This window comes from Protopterus annectens, chromosome 6.part0 (assembly GCF_019279795.1).
Source record: "Protopterus annectens isolate FY-2018-M chromosome 6.part0, PAN1.0, whole genome shotgun sequence".
In the NCBI taxonomy this organism is placed as follows: domain Eukaryota; kingdom Metazoa; phylum Chordata; order Ceratodontiformes; family Protopteridae; genus Protopterus; species Protopterus annectens.
In genome coordinates this window covers 273,886,989-273,907,105 of record NC_056737.1, presented here as the reverse complement: position 1 = coordinate 273,907,105, position 20,117 = coordinate 273,886,989, and the positions used below count along the sequence as shown (strand labels likewise).

At 42.7% G+C, this 20,117-nt stretch overlaps 1 protein-coding gene across 1 annotated transcript in view; it reads right to left on the bottom strand.

The window, feature by feature from the left end:
- EIF2S1 (eukaryotic translation initiation factor 2 subunit alpha) overlaps positions 1 to 20,117 on the bottom strand; it is a 344,364-nt gene that overhangs the window by 290,670 nt on the left and 33,577 nt on the right. The window contains exon 2 of the mRNA XM_044073507.1: positions 2,868 to 3,109. Within this exon, the coding sequence (XP_043929442.1) occupies positions 2,868 to 3,108 (241 nt within the window). The 5' untranslated portion in view covers position 3,109. The remainder of the gene's footprint in view (positions 1 to 2,867; positions 3,110 to 20,117) is intronic.

The window sequence follows — 20,117 nt, the reverse complement described above, 5'->3', positions numbered from 1 at the left end:
CAAGTGAAAGATCTGTGGAAGAGAAGCCTGATGCACTTGGTTAATTGCACACACTGGTCAAGAAGTGCAGGAGGTGGTGGATGAACTACTTAATGGGGTGGGAAAATCTCAAAGGGCTGCTGGACTGCAGACACTTGCAGAAATTACAACAAACAGCACCCTCCCCTCAGTGCTTCACAACAGGCTAGGCTGTTTGTTAATATCTGTTCAGTATACATCACAGTATTTACTACTACTTACACTCATAGAAATTCCAGGGCCACCATGACTTATATGACAATTAACTTCTTACCAGTACCCTCCTTCAAGCCATACCTACTTTTTCCAAGTGGGCTACATCAGTCACAGAGTAAATTTGTGGACAACCATTGAGTAATGTAGATTACGTCTAATGGAAGCTAGTGAACTGTATTACTTAACATCCAGAGTAACTTTATTCTAGAGGATTGGGAGGGGATGGGTTATAAATCTGTCCCCTCTAGTGTGTTTTATTTATCTGTTGATTAATATTTAGATCCCAGGTTGGCCTGGCACAGAACAGGTCCAGGGCAATGAGGTCTATAATGGAGTGATAAGCAAAAGAAATCTCCCCTCAAAAGTCTACAAGGCATTGAATAACAGGATACAGCTTACAGACTTCTCTTTGTAGCTCATGGCCTTTAGACCTGTGATCTTTTTGGTTAGAAGATCTTATTACATAACTTGCATATATACATACATACACACACACACACACACACACACACACACACACACACACACACACACAATTACAAAGTCGAAACTCGGAAGCTTGGTTAGTGCAATCAGACATACCACTGAAACAGGGAATTCCAAAATTACACAGTACTAGCCAATACCTCAAACCCCAAAAACCCGACAAGTGATAACATGGGTGTGTAAGGGGGAAAACAAGGTCAGAGATTCATTGCCAGTCTTTCAGATTCCAAAAGGCAGTTTTCTAATTACTTGCTCTGATTAAGCTTCAGAATCTTGATCTTGTAATTGTAACCCAGACATATTTGTGTGCGTCTCACACACACGCACACACACATATACGACTGTCAGCTTCTGAATAGCATGCTAAACTATTAACAGTAATATAATAAATTTTAACTCAGAGAATTTCTAAAACAGACATCAGGGAAAATTAAAACACTGCACAGCTAATTTCCAGTCCAATAGACTACAGACAAAGCTGTCCTTATTAACATGGCAACCCAGCAGAAGAATGAACCTGCCAGAAGAGAGCAAAGTATTTGCCTCTGCCACCAGTAATACGTGCCTGTCCAGCATTCCAGGTAGAGGGATGGCCACTGGGGTGGAGGATGGCATTGGATGGCAAAGGAAGACAGTGGTAGAATGCATGGGATGAGTCCACCACAATTTATTATGCTACAAAAATGGTACAGGCTAGTGCCAGAAAGAATCTACCAAAAATAAACAAGATACAAACAGCTGTCTCAAAGCAAACTGCTGTTGCAAGGCAGCATGCAGTTATGTTCTAACACTGACATAACTGCACACAATACATCCCTAGGGAGGTAGCAACACAAGAAAAACCTGGACCAGCTGTTATGCGATGGCTCCATTAGTTGCCCTGTTTTTATGCAATCATTTTTTAGAAGAGTTCCAAAGATCGGAATTTTAGACACTTGAGGCAATGAGGGTTACAGGGCTAGCTGGAAATGAATGCTTTAATAGCAATACAATGAAGTTGTGAGCATGTCCAGATGTCAAAACTTTAGAGTCTGAGAAAGGGAAAAAGCCCTCAGAAATGAGCCCAACTTTTTTCTCTCCCTCCTCTTTTTTTTGGAGGGGGAGGGGGGGGTCCTCAAATCCCCAGGAACGGGTCCTTATTTTAACATCCACCTGCTTTCTAAAATAACTCATCAAGCATGTTCACCTGCAGCCATAATTTATAGCTCTGTGGATAACAGCAATAGCCGGAGATAAAAATACCTTTTTTAAATTACTTTACTTACCTATTTATCACAGTAAGCCAATCTGGCTAACCACCAAGCTCATGAGACTCATTTTACAGATGAAAAAAGAAACCAGCATTTAGCTAGTTATACCCTTACTAGTAAATGGTAGAGATGTCATTTCACAACAACGTACTTAAAGAAAATACGAATTTCACAACTGGTTAATAAAATTCACCATGAACAATCCAGTAACCCACGGCTGAAAAGCAACGTAAAACACATTTATGATTCAAGTTGTAGGCTCCCTGTACATTCAACAGAACACTTGGCAAAATGACAGTTATTGGTGGACTTACGCAGCTCTGTTGAATTAGGGTTACTTATCTCAATTTGCAACATTCATCCTTGTTTCAGTAGCTCAATGAACCAAACAAGAGGAGCAAAAGCCAATCCTGGCACTCAAGCAGTGTAAGTACACCAATCTCATACTACACAGAGTACCAGCCCACTGAAGAATGCACAACTGCATACACCTATTGGCAATTTGGAAAATAAACTAACACTCCATAGGATGCTGGAAAAAAAGAAAGCACCCAGCAAAACCCACACAAACAAAGGAAGAAAAAGTGGACTCTAAACAGCACGTGACCCAGCTGAGAACTGATCTGAAGAGTTGCTGCTTCACAGCACTTGATTCTTAACAGTTTTACCACTGGACTGCCCTAGCCTGTAACAGCATTTAGAGAAATGGAAAAATCCCCAACAAAATGCAGCACTGACATGCTTACTGCTAACCTACACACAACACAAACAACATCTTTCATCAGCTAATTCCAGAATTTCATTGCCCACCTTGAAGCTGCAGTACTTCAACAGAAAATAGGAAGGTCAAGGATATCACCCTTTTCGAGTACTACCTCCATTTTAGTACACCCTTACCTTTCTCTTTGTCAACTCTGATCACCACAACACATTCATTCCTACCAATACGAATAAGCTTGTTGATGGATCTAATACGCCTCCTGGAGAGCTCACTTAGTAGGATCATGCCCTCGATATTGTTGTATTCTAGAAGGCTGACATAGGCACCCATTTCTGCAATGGAGCGTACATTCACCATCACAACATCCTCCACCTCTGGAAATTTGTGTTGATAAAATCTACAGCTGAGTCCAGGCATACTGTGGAAAGGAAAAAGTAAACAAGCCTTTAATGAAGTCATTCTGTCTGTTGTGTGCTAAGTGACTATAAATGCATGCATGTCAGCTGATCCAAAAAAGGACACATTTTCAACCAGAACCTAATAATGCACATAAAATTAATGCAAAACAAAGAACATGAAAAAACGAATTTCAATTTATTATGATACATGTGCCTATGCAATGTTATACCCAAAGGACTTTGCAGCTATCAGAAGTAATAAGCAACAGAAGAAATTTAGGCTGCATAACTAAAACTCCAATATCCGACACTCAAAAAGCTAACATTAATGTGCTAGCAATACATGAAGTGTTAAAAGTGAAACACTGAAAAAATATGAAAACCCAATTTTGCAGGGGAAACTTCCCCATGCATTTCACCAGCTCACACAACTGGATTTTGAAGAAATGGCAATATAAAAATAGCTACTCACACTTCTTTCGGCTTTTCCCGGTTAGGGGTCGCCACAGTGGATCACCTGCCCGCTCATGATTGGCAGTGGAGTTTTACAGTGTCGAGTTGCCAGCCCGGCGCCCAACCTTCCACAGAAGGCACACACACGAGGTACAGACTCACACCTAGGGCCAATTTAGAGGGTCCAATCCACCTACTGCTACAAAATTTAACATTATCTTTTTTATCCGCTTCTCTCAGTACTGGAGTGCCTCTTGCAATTAATACAAGTACTCGCTGGCAAAGAAGTTCTGAGTGTTTGCGTCTGTACGTCATGTGTATTCCCTACATTGTGTGGGGAGAATTTGTGTGATGTATGGTGCGTGTAAGAGCTGAAGGTTAATATCTACTCACACTACAGAGATCAAATGTCTTGAGTGTCAAACACAAATGTATCATTGCTGTCCTTGCTACTGAAATTCAGCGTTAAGAAATGAAAGGTCCTGCACCAAGGCAGTAACAAACCAGGTATACTGTGCAGATTTGAGAGAAGTATAGCATAAAATATGCATGGAAATACTTAGGAATAATAGTCACAACTGGAATGAATCACCAGGGGCAGAAGAAAAAAAAAGGAACAGACTCTAAATGCAAGTAGTACTGCCACTCTTATGGATTGCTGGTAAATGCATGGTTGGAATATGGCATCAATTTCTAGAGAACAAATAATGAAAGGGAACAAACTGTTATAACAGGTGCTGAGGATGGTTGTTCAGGATGGTGAAAGGGACAGAAAAAAAGGCATATGAAAAGTGGCTGGACAAGCTAGGATTAATTTAGGTATGGCACAGAAAACTGCATTTGTATTCATGCAAGTCTACAAATGAAATGGAAATTACAGATATTACAACTATTTCAATAGTGAATGGGCGTACCTTCGTTGAAGGCTGTGCGTCAGCAACGCGGCACATAAAAATCTACTGCCAATCATTAGCGGACAGGAGTTCCGCTGTGGCGACCCCTAACCAGGAAAAGCCGAAAGACACAACAACAACTGGAAAAAAGATACAATTTAAATATTGCTCCTATATTTGCTCTTTTCAAAACAGGGGTGAGGCCCCTTTATCTCACACTGAAGCAAAACCAATCGCCCACTTACTCCTCAGTAAAAGAACATCAAAGTTACTACATTTACTAAGGGGAATGTGGCAGCAAAGCTCCTATATGGAGGGACAAGTAAGACGGGTGTGCAGACTCTCTTAAAATAATTTTTATTTTATATTTTGTTCATTTATACTTCATAGCCCATGGATTAGCTCACAAGATTATTCAAGATGGAGCGTTAACATTTTTTGACTTACTAAAACTTAAATTTAGGTACTTTTTTTTATGAAGATGTGAAATTACAAAATGGTCCTTTCAATTGCATGCAAGTAATGGGTACTAGTAATTTAGTTACTATTTTACAAACTTAAGAATAGGGCAAGAAAAAGTTTTGCAAATTAAAAGTGTTAGTATAAAACATACCTTATTAATTCTTCTAGTTATATGTCTCCACTCACAAAATTGTGTGAGAAGAGAGTCACAATCTCCTTACTCCTGCATCTCTGGAGCAGGGACCAAGAGATCACCAAAGTCATTAAGTATATCCAAGGTTGTAGCCAAACTCCATGGCACATGAAATGTCCTGTGACTCACGTGACCGAGATTCAATTACATGCCCTAACAAAGAAGACGTGAAAGGAAATGAACTTTTCACCAATCTTGGGTGGGAGGAATATATGTACTTGGGGGTACAGTGGATAGTGCAACTTCCCTAAGAGAGGCCAAGGAGACCATTACTTGAGCAGAAAGGCATGGGCCTACTTGAGAGAAAACACCCCTTGTGAAGGGAGAGGACATCCTTTGCAGCAGCCAGTTGCACACTCCCTCCTTGGTGCTTAGACAGGTGCATGCAGAGGATAGGGCATCACAAAAGGAAAAAGTCACATCACCTATGATGGCTGTCTGAATGATGGACTCTCCCAGCTGATCCTTGCTCTGGTGGTGGGGGGAATGAATTGGTCAATTGACCAGGAGGGGCTGATGATCAACAGTGTGAGGTAGTACATCCAGGGCTCTTGCAATTATTCTGGACTTTGTAAAGATATCGGTCAAAAACAATGATACTAAACATTTCTGCTCTCTCCTTGTGATAGAGAAGATATGGCTGGGTTTTGTAGATGCCCTGATAAATCCTCTGCAGTTAATGAGATGAGATCTTTCCTGAACATAAGGATGGCATCTAAACACACGCCAAAAAACACACTGGCTTCAGAGGTTGGCTTAGATCATGGCACTGATCCAAGGGATTCAGTGTCTCCCCATTTAGAAGGGAATATGTGGGACCTAGTCCTGCTTTTCTTCTCATCAAAAGGGGTTAGGACACTGAACAAACTCTTTCCACCTCCACTGCATTTCTTAGATGGGAGCAAATAAACAGACATTCCAACTAGAAATCTACAAGTAACAATAAGGTTAAAGTAAGACTCATCAACTCCTATAATTTTAAGAAAACTAATCAAGTTACTGAGAGACTGACCCTACCATTGAGTGAATCAAACCCATCATGCATTCCACAAACACCAACAATGAACAAGGAGATGGCATATATAATTTTATGGCACAACTGGATTAAGAGAAACTCATGCATTCCACAAACACCAACAATGAACAAGGAGATGGCATATATAATTTTATGGCACAACTGGATTAAGAGAAACTCACCATATTGTTTACAAAAGTGTACCATTTGAAATAAATTCTGAAAATGAATAGGCAAAAATGTTAAGATATGGGGAGTACTGTATTTTTCTGCAGTTATTTTTAAAGCACTGAAACTATAAGGCTCTGAAGAGCACTCCAAAAAAATTAATACATTCTCGTCACTAGGTGGCACTATGTGAATGTAAAAACAAAACTTACAACATCCCATTTCATACCATAAAGTTAATTAACCTAATGTTTTGGTCACCCAGCTTGTGAAAAGTTAGGAATGATAAAATGCGTTAAAACAATCCTAGCAATTGCAAAGACCTATCAGATAATTTGCAAAGCTATAGCAATCAAATAGTGCACGACTAGGTTGACTTTATGAACAGATGGAGAAATCTGGGAGCAGAAAGTACAGTTGTATAAAATCTTATTAGAACAGGCAAGGTCTTTCTTTTCACTGTTGCAGTATTCATCACCTCTGGGATCTCCTGACAAGAAATTCAGCTGGCATACCAAAGCCTTAATTATCTAGGTAGTGTCATACATCAGACGTACGCTCCCCATGCAAAGGCATGCCATAAAGGTGATGTATGTACACTCCCTATGATGTTCCCTGAGTGGAAAGGGGGACATGTCCATCCACAAAAAAGAAATATAGAAAGCAGAGAGGAACTTCTTGGCCAGACTAAAACCACCACCCATGGAGAGAGGGAGTGAATACTGTGTGAAAAGGACATCTACTTTTGTAAGATTTTACACAACTGTACTACGTCCTCCCATATCACTGTTGCAATATTCATCACCTTTAGGAGAGTACTAAAGCTACAGTGAAGGCAGGGAGTTGGAAAGCAACTAACAGCCCACCAAAAACACATGCAGGATAGTCCTGGGAAAACCTGCTCGGACAAAGGAAATGACATCCAATTTATAAGGTTTTGTAAAGTGTGAAGCAAAGATCCAGTAGGAAGATCCAGTAGCAGCTTTCAGGGACGGAGTTGGTATCCAACCCTTTGAAGAAAACTCCTGTAGAGGCTACTGCTCTAACAGAATAAGCCCTCATGAAGCATACAATTGTTTACTATGAAAAGAACAATAAAAAGAAATAATCTTGGAAATTGGAGATGGGTTGCTTACAAACTGCCAAAACCAATGTCCTGGTATGAAAAGAAACAAACTCAGATTTACAAACGGCCTTTGTTTTGTCTAAATATCGGAGCTGTCTATGCAAATCCAAAATATGCAGAACCTTCTCACTAGCAGACTGTTGAGTGGAAAAAAGGATGCTGGATAGGTTCATAGGCTGGTACTAGGCTATCGACCCTGGGGCCTATACAAGCCTGGCCATAACAATTCCCTGGATATTTCTTCCCACAATATTTACTTCTCCGGACCCCTGTCTAGCAGGGCGACTGACATGATCCCTGGGGTGAATTTCCTATCTTCCATCCAATCAAGGTTCCTTTTGAAGAGGGCCAAGGAGGCGCTCTGCTTGACATGTATGGGAAGTCTATTCCAGAGTATGGGGAGTCTCTGGGTCAGGAACCTATCCCTCCAGCATGTTTTGTTCATTGTGATGACAAGGTTTAGATCCCTGGAGCATGTGGCTCTGAGGGATTGGGATTTCTTTAAGTGGAGCATGTCCAACAGCACAGGGTTTGACATGGCCTAGTATGTTAAGCAGAGATCGCCTCTTGAGTAGATGATATGCCAGAGTACAGCTGGAGGTTTTTTTTTTTTTTTAAAAGACTGTCAGCATATGGCATCTGCTTTAGGCCTGTGATTCTTTAGTGAGGTATTTCTGTGGCCTTTCCAGCTGTTACAGATGTATTGTGAGGTACATACCAAACGGGGCATTATACTCTATAATGGATGAAAAGCCCTTAGTGATGAGGTGTGCCACATAGGATTTCCTGACTGTTGTGGTGATGTGATGTGGTTATCGAAAGTGAGACCACTGTCCACCTGTGTCCCCAAGTCTCTCATCACACTTTCGATGTTTAGTGTACTGCCACCTTTGTGGTAATTCATGGGTACGTTTTTTTCCAGAGGGGATAACTATACACTTCTTGGCATTAAGCTTGAGCCCATGGCTCTGGCACCCAGCATCTGTTTCTGTAAGGCCCTTTTGTAGAATATCCACATCATTTGGGGATTCAATAATGGCTCCCAGTTTGGCTAACACATTTTGCAGATGACTGCAGAGTCCCTTAGTGTTGGCCTGTACTTCAGAGAAGTAGATGCCAAGCAAGAGTGGTCCCAGGACTGAACCCTGAGGTACTCCACTTGTCACTTGTCTGGAGCTGGATTTGGAGTTGGCTACTTTTACAGTCTGGGTTCTGTCAATAAGCCAGTTGGCAACCCATCGAGTGATGTATGGATTTATGCCCAGCTTAATAAGTTTATCTAGGATTCCAGAGTGGGGAATGGTGTTGAAGGCCTTGGTGAGGTCCAGATAGGCTGTGTGGACCGCCTTACCCTCGTCCACAGCTCTGGAGACTAACTCAAAGAAGTCAATCAGTTTCAGGAGACAAGATCGGCCTTTCACAAACCCAAACTGGGTGGGGTCCAGTGTTTGAAGGTTGCCAATGTCTTTGTTTATAAATTCCATAATGTGTTCCATGCCCTTGCAGATCAGGCTTGTCAGACTGATGGGACGGTAGTTCCCAGGATCCAAAGTGGATCCCCCTTCTGGAGTGGGATAACTGTAGTTGTGCGCCACTCAGTGGGCACGAAGCCTGAGGTGAAGCTATGATTAAACATGACACTTAGGTGAGGTGCCAGTTCATTTTGTAGTTCATGTAGTACACAGCCTGGGATGTCCTTTGGTCCCATGGATGCTGTATTCTTAGCTTTGGAGTGTGCGGTTTCTACCTGTTGTGGCCATGATTACTGTAATTTGGAATCCTTTGGTGTTGAAAGGGGGGGGGTTGAAGTTGGCACTAAATCGATCTGCCAGAATATTGGCAATATCCTTGGGATCAGTATATTTAATGCCATTCTGTTGTAGCTCAGAGCAGATCTGAGCATTGCCATTTAGATTCTTGACATAACTATAGAGTGCCATGTGGTTGTCTTTGGAATCTTTGGCAATTTTATTTTCGTAACGAGCTTTAAGATTTTGAGGGATCTCGGCTTCTTACTGAGGCTGGTGAAGGAGTTTTTTTGCATCCTGGGATTTTCCTCTTTTCTGCAACAGTTTCTTCCTTCTGTTGTATAGTTTGTTTATAGCAGGGGACCACCAGATTTTTTTTGGAGGAGAGCATCTTGGTTCTATTTGGGGTGGCACGATTCATGCACGAGTGGATATGTTCGTACAGTGCCTTAGTGTAGGATTCTGCAGTCGAACTTTCAGATCCCGTCTGCATGGGTGTCGTGAAGTTGGTCACTTCTGACTTCAGTAGCATGAAGTTGGCTTTGGAGAAGTTTTCTAAGGTGGTTTCCTCACTGGGGGGTAGGGGTGGGACGTGGATGTCAAGGGTGATTTGCTTATGGTCAGACCTGACCAATGAGGAGGTGACCACTGGTGTGGAGCATCTATCTCCCATGTTGGTAATGACCAGGTCTAGGATATTGGAGCCCCTGGAGGGACAATGGATTAGTTGATCCAGGGCATTGGAATTTATGAATTCCAAGAACCGTTGGGAAAAGTAGTTGGTACCCGAGTAGTTTTCCCAGTTAATGGCAGGGTAGTCTAAATCACCCAGTATTAGGGTGTTTGGTTGTATCTTAATATTTTCCAGTATGTTTAGAAAGGTGTAGTGAGAATCTTGAGGCATGGTGGGGGATCTGTAGCAAGCTACAATTTGGAGTGCAGCCTTACCTAGTGTTATTTGCACCTGGAGAATTTCAGATGCATTGTGTTGGTCAACTAGCCTGGAGGTGTGAATATCCTTGGTGAATATGGACACTCCTCCACCTTTAGTGTTTCGGTCTTGGTTTTGTGGCCAAGTGTTGTAGCCTGGTATTTCAGGGGTGCTCTCTGCAGCCTTGAACCAGGTCTCAGTTACTGCACAGATATCGATGTTCTCCGTTACTGCACAGATATCGATGTTCTCCATTTTTAGGAGTGCCTCGAGAGAGTGCATTGAGTTTAGACTACAACATCGAGTAGCATCATCATCCAGATTTTGAATGCAATGTATGGTTATAGTGGTGATTTTTGGCTTTAGCCTTGCTAAAAAAAAAGGCACAGGGTGGCAAGAGCTGATCAGTCAGTCAGTAACCTGGGTGACAGTGCAGACCATCTCAGACCATCTCTGGCTAAGCATAGTGGTTTGTCTTCCCAGGCAGACATATACTGGATCCCACAGATGAATGACGAAGCAACCCAGCCCCGTCAATGATTTCAATCATTTTGTCATATACTGTACCATCATTGGAGGCGAAGGCAGGTTGCTACTCCAGGTGAGGTCATGGGTGTCTGGGCCACATGATCTGAGAGCTCTTCCATGTCTCTTTCACATACTGGTCAGGGAGGTACATCTCAAGTCATCACTCCCAGCATGGACATCATAAGGAATGGCGTTGTTGTTGTGTAGGAGTGCTTGAGTGCATGCGTTATATATGCCCAGTCTGGCACCGAGCAACTGACTGTAATTTTCTCCTTGCTCACTGGTAAGCAGGACTTCCCTCTACCATAGCAAGGTCGGGATAGCTCTGAACACAGAAAATAAAGTCCTGAGACAAGCAAAGCCTGGGATCTGGACTGGCTAGGAAAGGTGGGAAACGGGCAAACAAGTTAGTATTTTTTTTTTTTGTTAAAAACAGACTAAACAATGCAATAATACAGTAAATAAACACAGAAAAGGCTAGAACCACACACACACACACACACACACACACACACACACACACACACACACACACACGTGTGTTAAACAGTAAATGCAATTAAAACTCTACAAAATTAGCAATTTAAAACTTTTTAAATGAAGCAAGGCAAGTGCACAACTGAAAAACGATTTAAGAGGCAGTAATACAGCAGAATAAGTAGCAAGTCTAAATATACAGAGAAGTCTATATATACAGAAAAGCAGCTAAAACACACAAACAATTCAGATGCAGTGCAACCTACAGCACTTTAGTTGTAGCAATAATAAGGCAAATACAGTTAAAATAAATGCTCTAAAATATACTCTATTTTCAAAATGTCTGAGAAGCACAGTCAGAACACAAGGAGATTCAGGCAATTTTGTTTTTTTTTTTTTGAAAGGGAGAAAGGAGGAACAGAAGGCCTTCTCAGATGTTCTCTCTGTATTAGGTAGAATGAGCTAATGACACTAGACTGGGGGGAGTGTCCCAGATCAAATTTACAGTAGGGGCGGGCAACTCCAAAGCCACCAAGTATATACTAAAGCTATTAGCCTACACTCTTTAGGACAGTAAACACTACAGAAAGCCACAAAATGAAAGTTTTTAAAACAGATAAAGGAACAAAGAGACGGTTTACTATCGAAATTGCGATCGCCCATCATCGAATGTACACACTGTCGACTCCTTTATACGAAAGCTGTAATGCCAAGTCCTCAAGATATCGAGCTAAAACACTGAACGTCGACATTTCCGACCGCTACACCACAAAACAAGTGCTACCATGGGTCCAACGGGGGACAAGATTTTGCATTTCGTAATATCAGTCTTCGACATCCCAACAGTCGCTGTTCGGAGTTCGCGTTAGTGGTTTCGACGATGGGCGATCGCAATTTCGATAGTAAACCCAAACAGACTCTACAGAATGCTTTTAACTGCAAACAAGTCAGTTACCCGTACAGATTAGTTAATAGCAATAACATGCAGTAAAAACTATGCTGCAGATAGCAATAAAGTGCAGTAAAAACTATGCAGCAGACAATAAAAAGTGCTACATATAAATTGCTAGAAACAATAATCAGAATAAATAAGCAAAAAAACAAAATACTTATATATCTGAGATCAGAGTTGTAGTCAACACCCCTCCTCCACTCTGCTCAGTGTGTATAGACAGAAGTCCTTTCAAAGTTAGGGCTTAGATCAAGGAATAGCTCATTAACCACCTTGGGTACAGAACAACGAGTCATAAGGACAGACACCCTACATATATGAAAAACCAAGAGAGGAGAGAGAGCCATTAAAGTCCTGTAGTTCAGATTCCCCTATGGCAAAAGTTAAAGCAACCATCTTGGGGGTTGATTATGAAGGACACCTTTAAGAAACTGCATGACCTCAATCTTAGAGGCCAAAAGGAGGAGTAAGTGGCAGACAAGCACAAACGGCTGACAAGTGGGCTTTCAATGAAGAATATGCCAAGCCGGCATGGAGTAGTTCACACAGGAATGAAAGAACCAAGGGGACCCTCACTGAAAAAGGGTCCTGGGGATGTCTAAAACACCAAACTGAAAATCTCTTCAATTTGGACATATCCAATTTTCTGGTACTGAGTTTCCTGGCCTCCTGCAGGACCCTAAGCACATCCTTAGAAAACTGGTGTCAGAAGGAAATCAAAACCCTATCATCCAACGTGTCAGTTAAAAAGTAGATAGGTGAGGTTGACGGAGGGTGCCTTTGTTCTGTGTGATAAAATCCATGCAGTGAGATAACCTACGACTGCCCATGGCCAGACAGAATAAGAGGGGGAGCCAGTGCTGTCTGAGCCAAATGGGAGTCACCAACAAGATTTTTAAATTGTCCTTCTCAATTTTGTGAAGGAATATTGGGAAGATGAGGAAGAGGAGCATACAGGAACAATTTTTTTGAGGAAAAGACATGGTGTCCACCTTCCAAGCCAAAGGACTTGGGACTCGGAATTGAGGGAGTTGCCTGTTCAAAAGGGAGGCAAAAAGATCTACATGAGGAATACCCCACCAATGAACTATGTCTAGTAACACATCCCTGTGAAGCATCCATTTGCGAGGCTGTGTCCTGGACCTGCTGAGAGAATCTGCCATAAGACTGACCTCTGAGGGTATACAGTTGGTCTGTAATATGACCTGCAGATCAGCCATTTCCCATGCTTGAAAGTATAGTCTGCAAAGAAGGTAGGACATCGTGCCCCCTTGTTTTCTGAAGTACCACACAACTGTGGTGTTGTCCATAAAAACCTTCATGGGACCCAGGACCCAGACCACATGGAAAGCTTGAAGGCCCAGAATGAGAGCTCACATTTCCTTGATGTGATCCATCCTCTGCTTAGGGGACCAAAGGCTCTGTACCTTCGGGGTGCCTGAAGTGGTTCCGCATCCCAGCTCTGATGCTTATGTGAAGAGTTCCTGAAACAGCTGGAGTGTGGAAAGGGACACCTGAATTTAGAGACAGCTGCTGAATCCATCAGTGAAATTCCAATTTCAAACAAAGGTGCAGAGGAATAAAATGATCTAGAGGGTGCAACTGAAGCTGGACCGACTTTAGGTACGACTGAAACTTCATCATATGAGGCCTGGACCAGTAGTTTCTTAGTGCTCTAGGTTTCATTTCCCACTATTTGGCTAGAAGAGGGAACAGGAGAAGCAGGAATAGGAAATACATTTCTGAAGCAGAAATCCTTGGAGGCAGGAAGACATGCCGGCACTGGAACAACCCAAGAAAATATGGTCCAGAGATGGAATTAAAGTGGACTTGGTTGACAGTGAACCCCAGGCTGTACAGCAGAAACTGGGTAAAATGAAGATTCTGTGCCAGCTTGGAATGGATGGAACCTGAAAGCAAGAGGTAATCTAAACAAGGAAATATTCGAATGCTCTGAAGATTGCAAAAGGCAACTACAACGGCAAAACATTTGGTGAACACCCTTGGGGCTGTCGAAAGCCCACATGGCAAGAAGAGAAATGAAAATGAGGGGAACACACAAAAAAAAAAAACACAAATATTTCCTGTAAGAGGGTGGATAGGGTGTGGGGTGTGAAATTAAGTGCCCTTCAGATCCAGGGAAACCAAAAAGGCCTTGGGGAGCAACAGAGGAAACATAGCCTGAAGAGAGAATATTTGAAAAGAAGGCACTATGACAAAAGGTGTTCAGAAAAGAAAGATATAGGACAAGACTCCAAGACCCCTCCTTTCTGGGGACCAGAAATATCCTGGAATAAAGGTCCAAACACTTCTCTGTCTGCAGAACTGGTTGAATGGTACCCTGGTCCAACAGGGCCTGCAAAACTCCTGGAAAATGAAGAAGCTGTTCTGCAGAGGGTTGGGGAACACTAAAGAGAGACAGAAGGGTTTTCCAGGTCATAAAGTAACCATGTTGAATAATAGAGAGGACCCTGAAGTCTGCGATAATCACCTGCCAAACTGGGAGAGAAAGAGAGCCTTAGGGACAAGGGAACCTGGCTGAGAAGAAGGGAGGGCTGACATTCAGATAGAAGCAGTCTTTCCCAGACAAAACTGCAGCTGTGGCCTGGGTATTTCAGTAGGCTTATCAGTAGGCTTATCAGTAAAACACACCTGGGAGACATTTTACCTTTGGAAGATTGTCTAGGCAGTCTATGCAAAAAAGCAGTCTTACTGGGATAGTTCCTCTGAAATTGAGATAGGCGACAGAAATAAAATCTGTTTCAAATCTTTCATTACCTTACCTTGATCATGTATGGTCTTGAAAAGGTCAACCACAGCAGTACCAAAAAATTATCTGGTTTATATAAGGGAGCATCCAGAAGTTTTGCTTTCATACCATCTGGCGAAACCTGATGGCAAAGCATCAAGTACCTTTCAAAGGAAGACATAGGTAATGCTAAAGCAACCATTAGGCTATGGAGTAAAACTTTTCCCTGTTAAAAATTTTTGGAATCTTTCCAACTGAGAAATATGCCTGGATTTGTACATACAAAAGGGGGCAATGTATTCAATGAAGGGTCCAATATGGGAAAAGTACAGTGATAATAGGACTTCTTTGGACCTTGAAAATATTCTCCTGGAAATTAAATAGGCCAGACAGAAGGATTTCTTAACTATGGTTGAAACATGATACTCGAGCAACAAACAGTGAGCATGAGCAAAACTGAGTGAGCGTGAGAGCATTAGCAAGCACGACGTGAAACGGGTTGATATAATGGTTAAGGTGTTTGCCTCACAGACAGAGTACGAGTGACAGAGAGAAAGTATGTGTGTGTGAGAGAGAGAGTGAGAGAGAGAATGCGTGTGTGTGATTACGAGTCAAGTGAGCAAGAGCGAGTACGAGGCAAGTGAGCAAGAGCGAGTGCAACAGAAAGACAGAACGTGAGACCGAGTGGAGCAAGAGACAGAAAGAGTGAGTGCGGGCAGAGCGGGCAAGAGCGTGAGGGTGGGCAGAGTGGGCAAGAGCGTGAGGGTGGGCAAGAGCGTGGGCAGAGCGGGCAAGAGCACGAGCAGAGCAGGCAAGAGCGCGAGTGCTAGCAGAGCGGGCAAGAGCGCGAGCAGAGCGGGCAAGAGCGCGAGCAGAGCAGAGCGGGCAAGAGCGCGAGCAGAGCAGAGCGGGCAAGAGCGCGAGCAGAGCAGAGCGGGCAAGAGCGCGAGCAGAGCGGGCAAGAGCGCGAGCAGAGCGGGCAAGAGCACGAGCAGAGCAGAGCGGGCAAGAGCACGAGCAGAGCAGAGCGGGCAAGAGCACGAGCAGAGGCAAGCAAGTACAGCGGCAAGAGCGCGAGCACGAAACAGGGCAAGAAAGCCACGAGTACAGCGGGCAAGAGTGAGCACGAGTACAGCGGGCAAGAGTGAGCACGAGTACAGCGGGCAAGAGTGAGCACGAGTACAGCGGGCAAGAGTGAGTACGAGTACAGCGGGCAAGAGCGAGTACGAGTACAGCGGGCAAGAGTGAGAGTACAAGTGGAGAGAGAGAGTATGAGGGAGAGATCAAGAGAAAAAGAGCGAGACAGAACAAGAGTAGGAATACGAGTGAGAACATGAGTACTAGTGAGCAAAAGTGGGTACGAGTAAGCGAGACACACAGAGAGTGACGAGAGACCGTGAGTACAAGTAAGACAGTGTGAGAAAACAGTGAGCGAGTGAGAAAATGAGAACAAGAGTATGAGTAAGCAAGATTATGAGTGAGCGAGAGAGAGAATAAGATCAAGTATGAGCGAAACAGTGAAAATGAGAAATGGAGTAAGAGAGAATGAGTATGAGTGAGCAAGACAGTGAGAGGGAGGAGGAGGGAGCAAGAGAGAGTGAGAATAAAAGAGTATGAGTGAGCGAGAGAATGAGTAAGTACCTGTGAGCAAGCAAGAGCACACAAGAGAGACAGCATGAATGAGTGAGCAAGCAAGAGTACAAGAGAGTGAGTATGAGTGAACAGACTACAAGCGAGCAACAGAGACTATGAGTGAGTGAGCGACAGAGACAGTATGAGTGAGCAAGCCATACAGTGCAAGAGAGAGACAGAGTATGATTTTTAGAATGCAAGACAGATGGACTCAGCAAGCATTAGTGAGAGAGAGTCAGTGAGCGAGCAAGAGTGTAAGTGAGAGACAGTGTATGAACAAGAATATAAGCATGCGAGAGAATGAACAAGAGAGACAGTATGAGTGAGTGAGTGAGCAAGAGTGCAAGACAAAGTATGAGTGAACGAGAGTGCGAGCAAGTGTATGAACAAGAGAGTACGAGCTTGAGAGAGACTGCAAGTGCAAGAAAAAAAGTTGGTGCAAGTGACAGAGGACAGTAAGTGAGCAAGAGTGTGTGTGATGGTGGGAGAGTGCATGCAAGTATGAGCTAGAGAGGCAGAGAGAGAGTCTGCATATGGACTAGCGACAGAGTGAGCGAGTGGGAGTACAAGCAAGCAAGAGTGAATGAAAGAGAATGAGCAATAGTGAATGACAACGAGAGACAGAGGGACTAAATGAGCGACAGAGAGAGAGGGGAAAAAAAAAAAAAAAAAAAAAGAGTGAATGAGGGAGAGAGAGTGAGTATGTATGAGCGAATAAGCAAGAGAGAAAGAGAGAAGGTACATAGGCAGTGAAAATGTGTGAGACAGAGAAAAAATTAGTGAGTGAGACAGAGTGAATGACCGACAGCAAGACAGTGAGTGAGCACGGATAGAGAGACAGAAAGGGCGTGCGCAAGACAGACAGAGAGAAAAACAGGTGCGACTGAGACAAGAGAGATGGAGGACTGGTGTGAAGGAGACTGATCAAAACAAGAAGGTCTCCTGGATGCCAAAGTGTTCCAAGAGTAAAAAACACAAAAATAAAACCAAAATGCATTGGGGAAAAAAGAGTTTCTATTCGAAAGCTTTGCTATTATTGCTGCTTCTACTATTCCGCAATAAATCTTCGGATGTTGAGGTCTTTGTTTTATTTTAATTTTAGTGTAGTGAGGGTGCGACACACACAGAGGGAGCGCGAGGTTGCGAGCGAGACAGAGCACGTGCAAGTGCGCAAGCAAGAGAGCGCTCACAAGGACGCAAGCGAGAGCGAGACAGATCGCAAGCAAGAGAGAGAGAATGTGAGTGTGTGTGAGCAAAACAGAGTGTGTGTGTGCACTCGAGACAGGAGAGCGTGAGCAAGGGTGCGAGTGCGACAAAGCACACAAGCAAGGGCACGAGTGAGAGAGAGAGAGAGAAAGGGTGCGAGCAAGAGCAAGGGTGCAAGTGAGACAGACAGGAACAGAGAGGAAGGGCGTGCTCAAGAGTGTACGGGCATGCGGACTACAATTTCAATCAACATGGAGACATAGCTTATGCGCATTTAAAAAAAATATATATATATATATATATATATATATATATATATATATATATATATATATATATATATATATATATATATATATATATATTTCACCTACAAATATCATACCCTTCATATTTTGAAATGGCTCCTGATTTTCCACACTATGTAAGAGTTTAACCTCAGCCAACCCCTAGCTCAAACCACTTCAACCCTAAAATAACCCCAGTTTCAACTGTAGAGCCATAACTGTTACTGCCAGAAAGGTATGAAATCTCTGCAAAAGCTGGATACTGTAAAAGCCTACAGAGACTGAACTCCAAATTCATAAAAAGGGCTTCAATTCACTCTACTTAAGTTATGGAGAACAGCATCCACAGACTCAAGAAAACATGCTTATTCCGTCATGGTTTGACATTTCCTACATTTTAAACACCACTCTGGGACTATTTACAGTTTTTTAAATATTTTATATGCAATTTCTGAGTCTGACCACATGGGTTCTGTTATCTTGAAGTAATTCTAATTGTTTACTCACCGCTAGGTATCTCACAATGTAGTACTTTTCTAGAACAAAAAAAAAAAAAAAACACAACAGATCACGCAGGCCTTTTTCTTCCTAAAACTCCTGTCACTGCATTGATTTTACATGCATACAGTGCTGTCTTTCAGTCAGGTTTACCGTTCAATGGCTACTTAAAAACACAGTGTAAATGCCACAGAACAAACTTTCAAAGTGCTTTGTACTGCTGCTTCTTTTTAGAAAAGCCACACTGCAGTCTTTTGTGAAACCTGAATTGTACTAATTTGACTCATCTCCCATCTCCCTTCACTCCTAACTTCCCTAACTGTCAAACTGCCAAGGGTAATTTGAGTGGTTACCACTTGACTCATGTTGTTGCGTCTTTCGGCTTTTCCTGGTTAGGGGTCGCCACAGCGGAACTCTGGTCCACTAATGATTGGTAGTTGATTTTTACATGCCGAGTTACCAGCCCTGACGCACAACCTTCAACGAAGGTACGCCCATTCACACGTCTCCACGTAGAGATGCTCTAGCTGAGAATCGAACCAGACAGCGTCTTACTGTGAGAAGACAACGCTACCGCAGCACCACCACCGCAGTACTCTTTCCTTATTCTAGCCTTTACTTTCTGTACGGGTAGGGGAAGGACTGGAAGCTGTGACATCACAGCATGGATGGGTTTTTAAGATGGTCATGGTGATATCAGTTTGGAGCAGGAACTGATCAGAAAGCTTCCCTGTATTCACTGGTCTTGATGACATCAATGAATTGGAGACTGCAGCAAGCTTTTCAAAGGCTGGATAAAAGTTTTTTTGAAAGTGAAACTACCACAGTACAGTAAGGTGCTGTTGAGAAACAGTCCATTTAAAATATTTAAATGCTGTATTGTTGTTCAAATCATAGCGAGGACAGTAAATAGGGAGAAAAAGGACAGAAATAAATTGAGCACTTAATAGAATCCCAATGTTGTCCTTTAAATAACTAACCCACATCTTTAACTTGATACCACAGGAAGCTTACCTGGTCTCCTCACCAAGCACACTCTCAGACTTTAGAGTCATTTCACTCATCACATGCTAAAATCTAGATAAGTTACTACACAATCAGCTCTTACCAGTAACTACGGCTGTCTAGACAGCAGGTAAAGTGACTTCAGACCAGGACCCAACACAATGATAGCTATTTACACACAGAGAAATCAAATACACAAAGCCATGGAAAAACAGCAGCTTAATGATACACGTTTCACTGACACCATGACAACATTCAAACCAATAAATCAAAGACAGCTGCTCGATACTGACCCAGGTAGGACATGAAGAAGTAAACTAGAATACAACTGCCTCTCATCTATCAGACATGCATCTCAAAGAATGACACATTTCAAACTGGGAGTTCCCAAATACTTTCTCAGGTCAATACCCTTAACCTGGCTAAAGGCCTCACTTACATCAACTACACAATTTATGCAGACATTATCTTTGTCTCAATCATTTGATACATTCAAAGACAGTATGTAAAATAAGAATGGAAAATTTCTCCCTACTTTGGAAGTAGTAGCTGATCGGCTTCTGGTCAACTGTGGCAAGTCCTCCTCTATGACTTCTGAAACTTTAGGAAACCTGCAAACACCCACTCTCTAAAACTCCACCCCCCCCCCCATGGTAATACAATCAAGCCCCTCATTTACCAAGCAAAAATTCCACAATCTAATCT